Source organism: Cebus imitator, unplaced genomic scaffold (assembly GCF_001604975.1).
Source record: "Cebus imitator isolate Cc_AM_T3 unplaced genomic scaffold, Cebus_imitator-1.0 Scaffold257, whole genome shotgun sequence".
Lineage (NCBI taxonomy): Eukaryota > Metazoa > Chordata > Mammalia > Primates > Cebidae > Cebus > Cebus imitator.
This window is the reverse complement of record NW_016107572.1, coordinates 3,018,843-3,033,428: the sequence shown is the minus strand read 5'-3', so window position 1 is coordinate 3,033,428 and position 14,586 is coordinate 3,018,843. Positions and strand designations below refer to the sequence as shown.

Sequence of the window (14,586 nt, the reverse complement as noted above, 5' to 3'; positions counted from 1 at the left end):
TCCTGTCTCAGCCTCCCAAGTAGCTGTGATTACAGGCGCCTGCCACCATGCCTGGCTAATTTTTTTTATACATTAGTGGAGACAGGGTTTCACCATGTTGGCCAGGCTGGTCTCGAACTCCTGACCTCAGATGATCCGCCTGCCTTGGCCTCCCAAAATGCTGAGATTACAGGCGTGAGCTTCCGTGCCCAGGCTATCCCCATTCAATAGATGAGGACACTGAGGCTTGGAGACCTTTGGCGACATGACCAAGGTCAGAAAGTGGTGGGGCCCAAAATGAATCTAAGGGTACCTGATTGGGAGAACTGCGTTTGTACAGTTAGCAGTGCCTTAGCAGTAGTAGAACTGTTGATCCCCAGCAGGGAATCTCTGTAATGCAGAGGAGCCTCTCTTCAGAGCTGTGGTAAAATTCACCTCATTGGCTTTAGGAAGCAGTCCAGGAACCATCCAGCTGGCCTGGCCTCGTTCTGCCTGCGGATGCGGTGAGGATGGTGCTGTGCTCCGGTGCTGGTGCTAGCCCTCCCCTACTTTTGGAATATGGAGTGGGCAGCAGTTTGGACCCAGCTGAAGGCAGTGCTCCTAGAAGGTGTGGATGGATCCAATGATGCAACTGATATGAGTTATGTCTTTACAGCTTTAATCCAGCAGGCCAGAGTCCTGGCCAGGGGGGCAGCCAGAGAGGATGGCTTCTGCCAGCTGCTGAGGGAACCTCCTCCCTGCCCCCATGCCGGCACAGAAGGGACAAACTGTGGGGCCCCAGCCTTCCTGGCTGGGATCTTGGGAGCAGAAGGACTATTTGAAGACAGGCACTGTGACCCAGGCTGCCATCTCCCTCCCTTGCCCCCAGTAAAAATAGCCCACGATCCCAAGCCCTCCCCCACAACTTGTCACAGTTCTAGTTCAGCTCCTGTTCCACTTCCCTGGGGCTCTGTCCCCAGTAGGGCCCAGGGCTTAGCTTGGTCTGGAGCCTGGTGACTAGAGGATTCCTGCCCACACCCAGGGCCAGATGCAGGTACAGGATGAGGGCATCTCCCAAGGTTGGCATCACTCAAGGGGCAGCAGAGACATGGCTGATTCCTCAGGCTCCTGGGTGAGAGGGCTGTGGTGGCATATAGGGAGGAGGAGCTGAAAGGCAAAGGATGAGGGTGAGGGGTGGCATAGGTGGAGGAAAAGTAACCCCTACCCCTGGGGGTAGACAGGACCCATAGGGAACAGTGGGCCTGGAGGCGTCTGGCTAGAGGTGGAGAAAGTCTGGGAGGGGGAATCTGAGAATGAGAGAGGCACAAGGGAGGGCCCAGGGCAAGGGGTCGGGGAAGGCAGCAGCAAGGGGCTCCAGCTTGCTTACTTACCTGCAGGGTTGTAGACCGGGGGCCCAGCTGGGTAGAGTGGATACTGGGGAGCAGGACCACTAGGTGGGTACATGAAGCCAGGCTGTGGGGGTGCAGGGCCAGCTTTGGGGTCCTGGGGGTAGGGGTATACTGGCTGCACTGGGATGCCTGTCATTGGAATCTCCTGGCCTAGGTAGGGGAGAAGGATCAGCATTCAGAGACCCACCTCCTATGGGAAGCCTCCCCCTCCTGCCCAGGAAACCAAGGTAAGCACCCTGGGGCTGGCCTCTGGCAAGCTCCAGGCTGACCACCTCTGCCTTCAACACCCTGCTTGGCAGAGTTGAGCAGGGAGCTGTGCACGTGGTCCCAGCTGGTCAATCTGCATTTAGCAAGTTTGCTCCCCTCAGCAGGTTTCAGAGAGCTCATGAACCAGAGAGCACAGCCCAGGGAATGTCCCACTTGGGCAAGGAGGGAACAGCTCAGGGCTGGTATCCCGTAATCCAGCAGAGCTGCCACTAAGGGGGTCTTCTCTTAGGCCTTCCCTCCTACACTAATCTCCCATACGGCGTCACCGTCCCCATGTCATCAGGTTGGAGCATATGTGCACCACACGTCTACACTCAGGCACATATTCTGCTGTCCACTGGAGCACGTTCAGTTAATGTTCATCGTTACAGCCGGGCGCGGTGGCTCAAGCCTGTAATCCCAGCACTTTGGGAGGCCGAGGCGGGTGGATCACGAGGTCAAGAGATCGAGACCATCCTGGTCAACATGGTGAAACCCCATCTCTACTAAAAATACAAAAAATTAGCTGGGCATGGTGGCGCGTGCCTGTAATCCCAGCTACTCAGGAGGCTGAGGCAGGAGAATTGCCTGAACCCAGGAGGCGGAGGTTGCGGTGAGCCAAGATCGCGCCATTGCACTCCAGCCTGGGTAACATGAGCGAAACTCCGTCTCAAAAAAAAAAAAAAAAAATGTTCATCGTTACAGACCCGACTCCTTACAAGAGTCATGTGCATGCATACACCCACTACACTCACTGTTTTCGACAGATTGCACTCGTGTACACATCTGAATATTCATGTGCAGCACAGAAATGCACACAGTCTGATGTTCCATATACCCCTGGGCACATTCTAATATTCATGGGTTTACAAGCATCTGTCTGGGTTTTCACGCTGGCCGGTGTGTGTATACGGAAGCACATGCTACTACAGAATTTACCCAATCCATGAACTCTCTGCTGCCCATGATGGGGCTTAGCCCAGCCCATCTGAGGCCCGTCTTGCCCAGTACTGAGTGTACCTTCAAACGGGCTCTGCAGCTGCTGGCGCCGGCGGTACAGGTAGCAGCAGGAACAGAGGAAGCAGCAGATGGTGGTGGCAACCACAGCAACAAAGAGGATCACGGCCGAGGCGATGCCTGCTATGGTCTTGGGACTTTAGACAAAGAACAGGTCCTCTCACCTTCCAGCACTCATAGGAGGGAGTCCTCATGCTGGCTCCAACTCCTGGCCAGCAGGGGGGGTCACAGCATGCTGAGATTTGGGGTTCCTTGTGGGGCTCTGCCCAGTCCCTGTGAAGGAGATCTTAGAGGACCTCTACTTCCCAGAAGGCTGTGCTGCCTGGCTGGCTAGTGTGAGGCATACGGGGATTTGCAGTGCGCCCCCAACCATTGCTTTTATATCTATAACTTAAATGATCAGACATACAGCATATCACTGAAAGGAGCCTTAGAAATAATCTAGAGCTATTTTTTCCAAACTCCACTTCGATCATTAGTCTCTACATCTATTTTATATGTGATATATTTAAAAAGTTTGACAACCACTAATTTTGGCAACCTGCTCATTTTATGAAGAGGAAGCAATGACCCACAGAAGGCAAGTGTCTTCTCCAAGATCACATGACTAGTAAGAAGTGGACCTGGGAATCAAACCCAAGTCTCCTGCCTTTGTGCCAGAGCTTCTTCCACAAAGCTACACTGTCATCCAGGTGTTGACCCTGAATCCTCCCTCTCCAGGACCTGGCAGGATGAAAGGGAAGGAGGGTTCCAGAAAGAACCTGGGAACCCCCGGCCCAGCCAAAGCCCATGAAGGTAACTAACATGCCTTTTCTGGAACTCCCAGGCACCAGCACCTAAGCACCTAACTCTGTCGCCAAGCTGGAGTCCTTGTGACTCCATTCAGCTAAGAATGTGGAGGTGGACAATGGAGAGGAGGCAGGAGTCCAAGAGGGAGGAAGGGAGGCCCCTGGAGAAAAGGATGGAGGAGGGGGTGAGGGTGAGGAGGCAAGAGCCCACCTGAAGGCCAGGCAGTGCTTCTGCTGCCTCTCCGTGATGAGCAAGCTCTGGTCCCTGCAGCAGTACCGATGGTAGCAGGTCCCGCAGCAGAAGGTGAAGAACTCGCAGTTAAACCCCGGATGCCAGGAACCATTCCGGTCCAGGTACCACAGACAGTCCGTGCCAGCCAGCGCTGCGGGCAGGGGTTGGGGGTGCCCAGTGGCCACCAGGCCAGTTCATCCCCAGTCACCCTCAGCCCCACTCCCCCGGCAATCCCCAGCCTGCTGGCTCCCGAAAACTGACGGTTGCCCCTTGTCTCCACCCTGAGGGTCTCAGCCCCGGAGCCCCAGAGGCCTTTGCCTAAAGCTGACCCTGCGCCTCGGGGTCAGGCTCCCATGGCCCAGCATCCTGGCGCTTCCTCTTCCCGCTCCTTGAGGACCCAGCAACACCCAAGGCTCCCGTGGCAGCCGAAGGGTTTCGAGAAGCCCCTCGGGTCCGCCCCTCCCCTCCCCTTCCTCCGCCTCCATCCCACCCGACCCCGCCGCATCCCTCCCCATCCCCTTACCCAGGGGCGCCCCCAGCACCAACAGAGCGATTGCGGTGAGCGGCGCGGCCCGGCGGAGCCCTGCGGGTGGCATGGCGGGGGTTGGGCGCGGCCGGGGCCCGGCCTCCCGGAGAAGGGACCGCAGGACCAAGCCCGCCAGCTGGAGCTGCGGCGGGGCCCAGCCCGCGGCCAGGCTCGGGCTCCTCTTCCGCCTCCTCTGGGGGCGGGACTAAGCGCCCCGCCCGCGCTCACCCAGCCGGCGCGGCTCCGCGCAGCGCCCAGGAGTCCACCCACCAGCGACGCCCACCTAGCCCCGGCTCTGGAGCTGGGCGCCCCTCACCCAGCAGAGCACTGCCCTGCTCCCCCAGTCCCCGGCTCCGCGGTAGTTCCTCCCGTCCGAGCCACCATGGGCACCGCGGGCAGTTGGACACCGCGGGCAGCTGGGCACTGCGGCCAGGGAAGTCTGGCTGTGTCCTGGGCCCGCCCTCGGCCTGGGTCCAATCAGTATGCTGGACTCCAGAAGTCCTGATCCTGGTGCCACCTCCGAATGCCCAGACACATGGGCCAACCCTGGAGGGGCAGGGCTGGACCTTCCCTTGTAGGGGACCTCCTCTGCCGTGTCCAGCCTGGGACATCCTTAGGGGGTGGAGAGGGAAAGAGGCTGGATGTCACCCCGCCCCCATTCCCAGAACACAAGCACTCATTGAGAGGCATTCAGAGTGGCTTTGTCCCCAGCCGTGCCCACAGGCCTGGACCTTGCCAGCTGCACTGGCTCCTGATGATGGACCCTTCCCCCTTCAAGTGGACAGCGCTGGCATGCACCAGCCCAGGTCCTCACTGGCAGAGATGGCAGGCTGCTGGGGCCACCTGGGGCCCATCCAGTTAAACACTCTTCACAGTGAAAACCCTTCACAGAGCAAGCCTGTACTGCAGTAGCCACCGGACCATAGGGAGGGCAACAGTTAATTTCTTTTCTTTTCTTTCTTTCCTTTTTTTTTGGAGATGGATGTTTGCTCTCGTTGCCCAGGCTGGAGTGCAATGGCGTGATCTCGGCTCACTGCAACCTCCGCCTCCCAGGTTCAAGCAATTCTCCTGCCTCATCCTCCCGAGTAGCTGGGATTACAGGTGCCTGCCTCCATGCCTCGCTAATTTTTTGTATTTTACAGGGTTTCACCATGTTGGCTAGACTGGTGGGGAACTTCTGACCTCTGGTGATCCACCCGCCTTGGGCTCCAAAAGTTCTGGGATTACAGGTTTGAGCCACTGTGCCCAGCTGGGCAACCGTTAATTCTAGGTGGAGACAATGTTTTAGGGTGCGAGAGGTCAATCAGTCCCCTCACAGATTTATACTGAGTGCCAGTGACTATGCCCCGTCCAACTTGAGGTACCCTCATAGGAACTACAAATTAAGCCAGGAGAACATCAAAAGCTTACTTTAATCCCCTGCCATGTACACCCTTTATATGTACTTCCAGACTTCCACATCTACCTCACCGGAATCTTTCCACAATTCCATGAACTAAGCGAGGTTGGTAAGTGTTATCAATCCCATTTCACAGACAGATAAACTAGGATTCATGGAGGTTAAAGAACTTGTTCAAGGTAATACAGACAGTAAATGGTAGAAGCATCAGAAGACCCAAATTTAAATCACGGTTGATCCCCAGCCGCAACAGTGCAGACAGCAAGCATTTCTTGTGTTCCGGGGTGAGAGAGCCAGGGCAGGTCCATGGAAAGCCCAGCAGAATCTTAGTAGGTTAGGGAAGGACAGCCAAAAGAGGAGCTACCCCATCCTGGGCCCCTGTGGGGCTACCTACCCAAGAGATCTGGAATAGGAGAGGATAGGCTCCTGCCCCAGAAAGTTGCTGGTAGCCTGATGGGCAAGAGTATGTCTTCACACAGGACACAATCACAAATGCAGCAGCAGGGACAGGGAGAGATGCCTCTGAATCCAGCACCACCTACTCAATGGGCCCATTGCCATCCATCTCCTCTTTCCTACACTAAAAGCTCCATGACTGCAGGGACCACGTGGCTGTGTTCACTGTTGCCACCTAGCCCTTGCCATAGGTGCTCAGTCATCGTTGGTTGAATCATCCTCAGATGAAGCGCTGTCTTTCCTGCCTAGGGCTGACTCTCCCATGTGTACCCTTGGCCCCTGCTGATCTGTCTCTTCATTACCCTTTCTCTTTGGTGTCTTTAGCTTCTCCCACCTTACCAGCTTCTTTTCCTTAGGAAAATGAAATCTCAAGTCTTTGCAAACCAAACCACCTTCTTCCTGAAACTCATCCTTCTCTAGCTACTTTCCTGCTTTTCTGCTTTTTTCTCCAACTAGCTGTCCTCAAAGCGTATATCCCTAGTTGACACTTCCAGCTTGCAATGACACCTAGCATGCACCAACATCATCAGTGATTTACTAACTGCAAAATGCTTTTTTTTTTGAGACGGAGTCTCAGTCTGTCTCCAGGGCTGGAGTGCAGTGGCGTGATCTCGGCTCACTTGAACCCTGCACCTGCCGGGTTCAAGCAATTCTCCTGCCTCAGCCTCCTGAGTAGCTGGGACTACAGGCGTGCACCACCATGACTGGCTAATTTTTTGTATTTTTAGTAGAGACGGAGTTTCACCATGCTGGCCAGGCTGTTTGCAAACTCCTGACCTCAGGTGATCCGCCCGCCTCGGCCTCCCAAAGTATTGGGATTACAGGCGTGAGCCACTGCACCCGGCCCTAATTGCAAACTTCTAAGAATGTGTTTCAGTTCATGAAATGGGAGGTGACTAGACTAGGACAGAGTGAAGAGAGGGGCTGTGGGCCAACCAGAGGGGAGAGCGGGCTACACTGGGAGAACTGGCACTTCTTACCTTGATGAGGGATGCTGGAGCCTGGAGATGGAGAGCTAGCTTATGTCGCCAAAACGAACCTGGGTCCTGAAAGAGTCCATAGAGTTGGCCGGGAGTGGGGAGGGACTTGGATGGGAGGACTAGGGGCCCTGGAAGAGGTTGTCTAAATCTTCAGCCTGGAAGGGCTTCACTACACCTTCTCCAGGTAAGGGCACACAGGAGTATCCTCCCCTCACCAAGCTGGTCTCTTAATCCTCAGTGAGGGAAAGAAATCCTTTCCCGGAAAAGAGGAGTCGGAGTAATCTGTGATCACTTGAGACAAAACATAGGCTTTGCGAGTAGGAGGTTCTCCCCAGGGTGTCTGGAATATGATGGTAATGATGAAACCAGCAGCAAACATTGCCAATGAGCTCATCCCATTGTACAGATGAGGAAAGTGAAGTTGGAAGTTTAGTTCCCCCAGCTCACACTGCTGGGATTTGCAGTTGGACTTTTGTGGCTTCAAAGCCCAGGCCCTTCAGCTTCACCACATGCTTCTCTTTAAACAAGTCTAAAGGGCCAGGTGCAGTGGCTCACACCTGTAATCCCAGCACTTTGGGAGGCCAGGGCGGGCAGATCTCCTGAGGTTGGGAGTTCAAGACCAGCCGGACCATGATGGAGAAACCCCATCTCTACTAAAAATACAAAATTAGCTGGGCGTGGTGGTGCATGCCTGTAATCTCAGCTACTTGGGAGGCTGAGACAGGAGAATTGCTTGAACCCATGAGGTGGAGGTCGCAGTGAGTCAAGATCACACCACTGCACTCGAGCCTGGGCAACAAGAGTGAAACTCTGTCTTGAACAAAACAACAACAACAAAAAAGTCTAAAATACTCAGTGCTATGCCTGACACAAAGAGGATGTACTCAGGGCAACTTCGATGCCCAGCCCTTATCTCTAGCAGGCCTCTGCGTGTGGTGAGCAGGTAGCCAGGGATATCTGGAGTGGGGAAGGATAGGAGGAGGGGAAGCGCTGGGACCATGCCTGTGACCCAGTTTGGGCTTGGCTGGGGGCTGTGGTAGGAGTGCTCTGCTGAGTCACCTCACTTCTGGGTTGAATGACAGCCCAAGGCTCCTCCCAACCCATTCCATGCTCCTTTTTCTATCAGAGCAGATTGACACAGGCATTCCTGAAGCCCTCCTTACTTTCCCGGGCCCTGGGCCCTGGAGCCTCCATCCCACCCTGCTCCTGCCCCACCCCTGTTGTCTGACTGTGGAGGCTCCTGCCTCGCTTTTGTCTGGTGGGTGGTTTGAGTTGAGCCATTCCAAGATAAGGGAAACTCCATTCCTTTCCAAATTTCTGCCTCTGGTCAGTCAGTACTCTCTAGGAGCACACTCTCCTTTACTCTGCTCTCCTTTTTCCTTTTCCTTCCTGCCTCCCCAGTGTCTGGCAACCCAGCTCCTGCAGACACATTCTCTCCCTCCATAGGACCCTGCATTCTTTCCTCTTTTCCTCTTATTTATTTATTTTTTTTGAGATGGAGTCTCACTCTGTTGCCCAGGCTGTAGTGCCGTGGCATGATCTTGAACCTCTGCTGCTCAGGTTGAAGCTATTCTTCTGCCTCAGCCTCCCCAGTAGTTGGGATTACAGACACCTGCTACCAAGCCCAGATAATTTTTGTAATTTTTAGTAGACACAGGGTTTCACCATGTTGGCCAGAGTGGTCTTGAACTCCTGACCTTGTGATCCACCCACCTTGGCTTCCCAAAGTACTGAGATTACAGGCATGAGCCACTGCACCTGGCCATTTTTTTTTTTTTTTTTTTTTTAGACAGAGTTTCATTCTTGTTGCCCAGGCTGGAGCACAACACAATCTCAGCTCACTGCAACCTCCACCTCTCGGGTTGAAGTGATTCTCCTGCCTCAGCCTCCTAAGCAGCTGGGATTACAGGCACGCACCAACATGCCTGGCTAATTTTGTATTTTTAGCAGAGGCAGCGTTTCTCCATGTTGATCAGGCTGGTCTCGAACTCCTGACCTCAGGTGATCCACCCACCTTAGCCTCCCAGAGTGCTGGGTATAGGCATGAGCCACCACACCTCGCCCTGTCCTGATTTAATGTCACACCCTTCCTGGAGAGTCTTGGACACACTAATTCTCCTTGCAGTCCACAGCTAGGAAGAGTAAGGCCCAGGAAAGCATCAGGACTTGGCCAAGGTCTCATGACTTAGTTGGGCTTTTGGCTCTCATTGCCCAGAATAAGCAAACATCTGTTTTAAATCAGAATGCTTTTCTTGGAGTCTAGCTTTAATCTTTCTTGCTGTAAATGAGATTGTCCCTGTGTTTGTCCTCTGGGTGGAAGGGATTTGCAAGTGGAGGGTGGGTGAAGGACAGTGAGGATCAGCCTCACTGTGGCCTACCTGCTGGTAAGGAGCACTCTTCCATGTAACAAAGTTGCACCGGTACCCTGTAAATTTATATACATACATATATATATATATATATGAAGCACGCTTCTCCAGAAGGACTTTTTACCAATGCCTTTGTGGAACTGCCTCTCCCAGAATGCCAGGCTTCTGCTTATAGAGTGCCCAGGATAGCCTGGGCCTCAGGAAAGAAGGGAGTATAGCCAGTCTGGCTTGGATGGCAGCTGTGAGCAGCCCCTACTCAGGCACACTCTGGGTGCAGCAGTCCCAGGCAGCCAAGGCCTGGCCTCAGGAGCCCAGCCTAGCCAGTGGGGCAGATGGGTAGGGCCAGGTTATCTTTAAATGGCACCTTACTCAGCCTGCCACTCTGCCAGCTGGGCAGGATGGGGGTTGACAAGTGTTATTTTTGGATCTGAGGGTAAGGGAGGAGGAAGACTCTGTTTATAGCTCTCTCCTTTCTGTGCCTACTCTCTCTCCTGGGGAGGATTTGGGTCCATGGGCCTCAGCCCTCCAGCTGACCCTTTCCAACCTAGGGTTTCTGTTTTCAGCCTAGCTGTTAGCCATCTGCACAGATGGGAGTGTTGAATCTTACAGAGGCACAGGGTTTCTCGGAAAGGCCAGCTCTGTAAAGGCAGGTTGAGGTGGTGGGCACTGCATGAGACTCGGATTAGACTAATGGCTAACATTAACACTTGCTGTGAGGCAGCACTACGAAATGCTTTGTATTAGTATATTAACCTTATTTAATCCTTGCACTCACTCCATGAAACAGATACCTGTTCTGTGGATTAGGAAATGGAGACATAGATAATTTAAGCAGCTTGTCCAAAGTCACCCAACAGGCAAGTGGCAGAGCCAGGGTTCCAATCCAGGCAGCCTAGCTCCGGAGCCCATGCTCTGAACCACTAACTAGATACAAGTCCTCTCTGCCATTTACTGGTTCTGCAAACTTGAAGGAACCTCTACTCCCCTCTGGTCTTGTCTTTCTCTTTTGGAAATGGACTACCGTTCAGTTCAACCCACTAGAATCCCCAAGTTAGAACTGGCAGAGACACTCTAATTCATCGTGTCTCTCTCCCTGTTCAGTGGAAAAAGAACGTACTCAAGGTCACACAACAGGGCACTGGCACTGGTCTCTGTGCTCTTGCCAGTGAACTCCCTGTGGCAAGGCTGAATCAAGGGAGCTGAACAGGGATATTACTTATAAATTTGCAATCACAAAATCAAGTGTGGAACAAATACAATTTTATTTTCTTTTAACCAAAATAGATGAGAACGAGTCTTTATCCTGCTACCTGGTTTGTTGTTATTATGGTTTGTTTCCCCCTCCAGAACCATGAAAAGGTCCTGGGGTCTCGAAAACATTAAGGTGACCCCTCTAAGCCTTGGTCTGCCCAGGTTCTGCTCATACATGCTTTTTTCTTTTTAAGACGGGGTTTCACCATGTTGGCCAGGATGGTCTTGATCTCCTGACCTCGTGATCTGCCCGCATTGGCCTCCCAAAGGGCTGGGATTACAGGTGTGAGCCACCGTGTCCGGCTATACGTGCTCTTAAGCTTGCAAATTCAGAAGTGTTGGTGAGCCTTGGTGACCAGGGCCCAGCATCCCAGGGGACTCCATGCAGCCTTTTCCCTAGGAAGTTCTATCATCTCCAGGTGCTTAGCCACAATCGGGGCAGGATCGTCACCACTCATAGGTCTCATGGACTTTTTTGTCCCTGACTTATCTTTTGGGAAACGACCCCCCTTTTTCTCTCCCCCTTCTTCCTCCAGGACCCTAGGCCTAATCACGGTTCACTAGAGCTTTCACTATAGGGTCCAGAAGCATGGCTATTCTCATGCAGTCCTGCTGTCCACCCTGCAAAAGCAACTAAGGCAAGGAAATGCGAAGAATTAGGGTATGTTCTTGGACTAAGTGGGGCGGGGTGGGGGGAATCTAGTGAAAGCAAATTAACACTTCAATAGTTTATAATGTCACACAGCTAACACAGAAAAACTGCTTAGTAGGTGGAAGGCAAGAGCTGGGCCTACCACCTGTTTCTATCCTGTTCCTCAGGCAGGGCTGCAGTGCTACAATTCACTCCTCAGAGTTGTCCTCCCAAAGGCTCACCGAGACCCTAATTTAGCAGCAGCATGTGTGAAATTGAACCGAGTCACAGTGTAATCCAGTTAGTCAGGGAGAATAAGCCAAACATAGCTCCCAGCTATGGGTGGGGGATAGGATGGGACATTTTCCACCACTAGAGGTGCTTTAATGAAGTCATGCTTAATTTTAACTACAATCTTGTGAGGTAGGTATTAGATCCCTATTTTACAGACGAGGGAACCAAGGCTTGAAGGAAATGTCACTTGCCTCAGCTATGTAATCATGCCAAGTCAGAACTACTCAAGGCTGGAGGGGATTTCCTAGGCCTCCTAGTCAGGCCAGTAGTTCCTCATTGTTTTTCTTCCTACAGCACATTTGCTACAATATCATGTATTCTACATGTGTTTAAAACCCCTAGTATAATTTTGAATTTTAGGAAGCCAGTAGTAATGCCACCCTTTTCCCACCTACTCAAAAAAGTAAAAAATTGAAATGTGAGGGTCATTAGATGGCTAATGATGACCTGCACCATCCATCAGAGAAACTTAAATAATTCACAAAAATTGGATTTTTTTTTTTTTTTTTTTGAGACAGTTTCACTCGTTGCTCAGGCTAGAGTGCAATGGCGTGATCTCAGCTCACTGCAACCTCCGCCTCCCAGATTCGAGCAATTTTCCTGCCTCAGCCTCCCAGTTAACTGGGATTACAGGCACCTGCCACCATGCCTGGCTAATTAAAAAAAAAATTTTTTTTAGTAGACACAGGATTTTGTCACGTTGGCCAGGCTAGTCTCCAACTCCTGACCTCAGGTGATCCTTCCACCTCAGCCTCCCAAAGTGCTGGGATTACAGGCATGAGCCACCATGCCTGGCCTATATTTTTTAGTAGAGACACAATCTCACCACGTTCATCAGGCTGGTCTTGAACTCCTGACCTCAGGTGATCCACCTGCCGCGTCCTCCCAAAGTACTGGGATTACAGGCGTGAGCCACCGCATCTGGCCAAAAATTGGAATTTTATTACAATTACTTTTGGGTGCTTTGCTACTGAAATCTTGGTCAAGTATGGTTAAGACCTAGTCTAAATCCCCATGAGAACGGGGAATTTTCCCGTGATAGGTATGACTGCTAACTAGAGGTCCAGCCTCTGTTTGGGCACTTGGATTGAGGAGGAGGAACTCACTGCAATATTTTAAGACAATTCATTCCACAATTCATTTCACTTTTGGAAAATCCTTATTTGTCATTCTTTACGTCCTACTGGCTTTCCCTTGTCAACATCTCTATTCCAGCTCTCCTACCCTATCCCCTGTAGTTACAACCTTAGTCCAGGCTCTGAGTTTTCCCACCTGGACTGTTGTAGCTGCTGCCAGACTGCATTCCTTTCTCCCATCTCCTACCCCTTCAATCCAGGTTCCAAGTTGCCCTTCTAGTCACAATTGGATCAACACCGCAACACATTCCAAGACACAAAACCTGATCACGTCACTTCTCTGCTTAGTAGTTTTGAGTGGTCTCTCATTCTCTAGAAAAGGCAGGCCTTGTAGGACCCTTCACAATCTGGCCCTCACTTGTCCTTCCAGCTTTATTTCTGGCCAGGACTCCCATGAAGTTACGCATAAATCTCAGTACTTTCAATGTGCATGTAAGGTCAGAAAATGAAATAGTTTCATGATGGTCTTTTCTTACTTTTTCTCTGCAATGTCTTACCCCACTCTCCTCTGCCTGGCAAATACATAGGAGAGGCAAAACAGGCAACAAGTACAAGCTGCTTGGACTGTAATCACACACTTCCAGTGTGGCCTTTGACAGGTTAATATATCTGCTTGGGTGAGCAAAGTGAACTACTTTGTAAGGTTGGTGATCTAAGTGAGGTGAACGTGTTTAGCATGCCCACTGGCATTTAAATACTCCAGAAACAGGTACTGTTAGCTCCTTGCAAGTGTTCAAGGGTTGTCTTCTCCGTGCAACTTACCTGACTTCTTCCCCCCGTTACCATTAGTCAGTTCCTCTTTTGGGCAATGGGAACTAAACCCAGCACACTTATTTCTCTCACAGCACTCCCCACATTTATTATACTACAGATGCTTCCCAGCTTAAAATGGGGCATAGCTCAATAAACCCAACAAAAGTTGAAAATACTGTAAGTAAAAAATGCACTTAATACACCCAGCCTACCTTAAACTTACTCAGATCACTTACGTTAGCTTACAGTTGGGCAAACTCATCTAATGCAAAGCCTGTTTTATAATAAAGCATTGAATGTCTCATGTAATTTATTGAATACTGTACTGAAAGTGAAGAACAGAATGATGGTATAGATACTTGGAAGTACTGTTTCTACTAAACGTGTATAGCTTTTGCACAATCCTTAAGTTGAAAAACTGGAAGTCAAACCATCATTATGTTCGGGCCCATCTGTATTTCTGACCTCCTACTAGACTAGCTCCTTGAGGGAAAGGGCCAACCCGTCCAGCATTTAGCACGGACCTTGCATGTCTAACAGAGGTTTAACGTTCACTGAAATGGGGGCGGGCGGCGAAAAAAAGAGTAGCCAGAAATTGGCCTTTTATTTTCTACTCATTGATCGTGGGTCAGCTTAGCTGGGGTGCGAAAGTGTAGTATGTATTCCACCGGACCATCCTTAAACTTCCCAAAGCCGTGTTCTGTTGCCTCTTCCCCAAGCTATGCATTCTTAGCTCCTTCAAGCTTTTTTCCCTTGACACAGTTTGTCCTCTACAACTTAGCTCTCCTCTGGCAGACAACTCATCTGTCTGGTGCTCTTGTTGAGCACCAGAAGAGAACACAGCAGTGATGACAACTGATAGGCACAGGAAGACTCAGTGTGGTCTCTCATTCTCTAGAGGAAGCAGGCCTTGTAGGACCCTTCACAATCTGTGTCTTAATGTGTCCACACTATCCTAGACAACTTGTTTTTATCATCTCATCCTAGGACCACACTGGAGTTTTCTGGACACATTAATAGTTCTTGGGCCAGGTGTGGTGGCTCATGCCTGTAATCCCAGCACTTTGGGAAGCCAAGGCAGCTGGATCACAAGGTCCAGAGATCAAGACCATCCTGGCCAACATGGTGAAACCCCATCTCT

General features: G+C 51.5%; 1 protein-coding gene across 1 annotated transcript; it reads right to left on the bottom strand.

Annotated features, from left to right (window-relative positions):
- Positions 1-616: 616 nt before the first annotated feature.
- SHISA4 (shisa family member 4) lies at positions 617-4,566 on the bottom strand. Its single transcript, XM_017499457.2, has 5 exons — positions 4,174-4,566; positions 3,630-3,801; positions 2,634-2,767; positions 1,350-1,517; positions 617-1,125 (listed from the first exon to the last, which is right to left on the bottom strand). The coding sequence occupies exons 1-5, from the start codon at positions 4,244-4,246 to the stop codon at positions 1,079-1,081; spliced, it is 594 nt and encodes a 197-aa protein (XP_017354946.1). The 5' UTR covers positions 4,247-4,566; the 3' UTR covers positions 617-1,078.
- Between the last annotated feature and the right edge of the window lie 10,020 nt (positions 4,567-14,586).

Excerpts from the sequence above, each read along its gene's own strand:
- SHISA4 (XM_017499457.2), bottom strand. The coding sequence starts at position 4,246 with ATGCCACCCGCAGGGCTCCGCCGGGCCGCGCCGCTCACCGCAATCGCT. Across the intron at positions 2,768-3,629 it reads AAGCACTGCCTGGCCTTCAG|TCCCAAGACCATAGCAGGCA; the intron begins GTGGGCTCTTGC and ends CTTTGTCTAAAG. Across the intron at positions 1,518-2,633 it reads GCTGCAGAGCCCGTTTGAAG|GCCAGGAGATTCCAATGACA; the intron begins GTACACTCAGTA and ends TCCCCTACCTAG.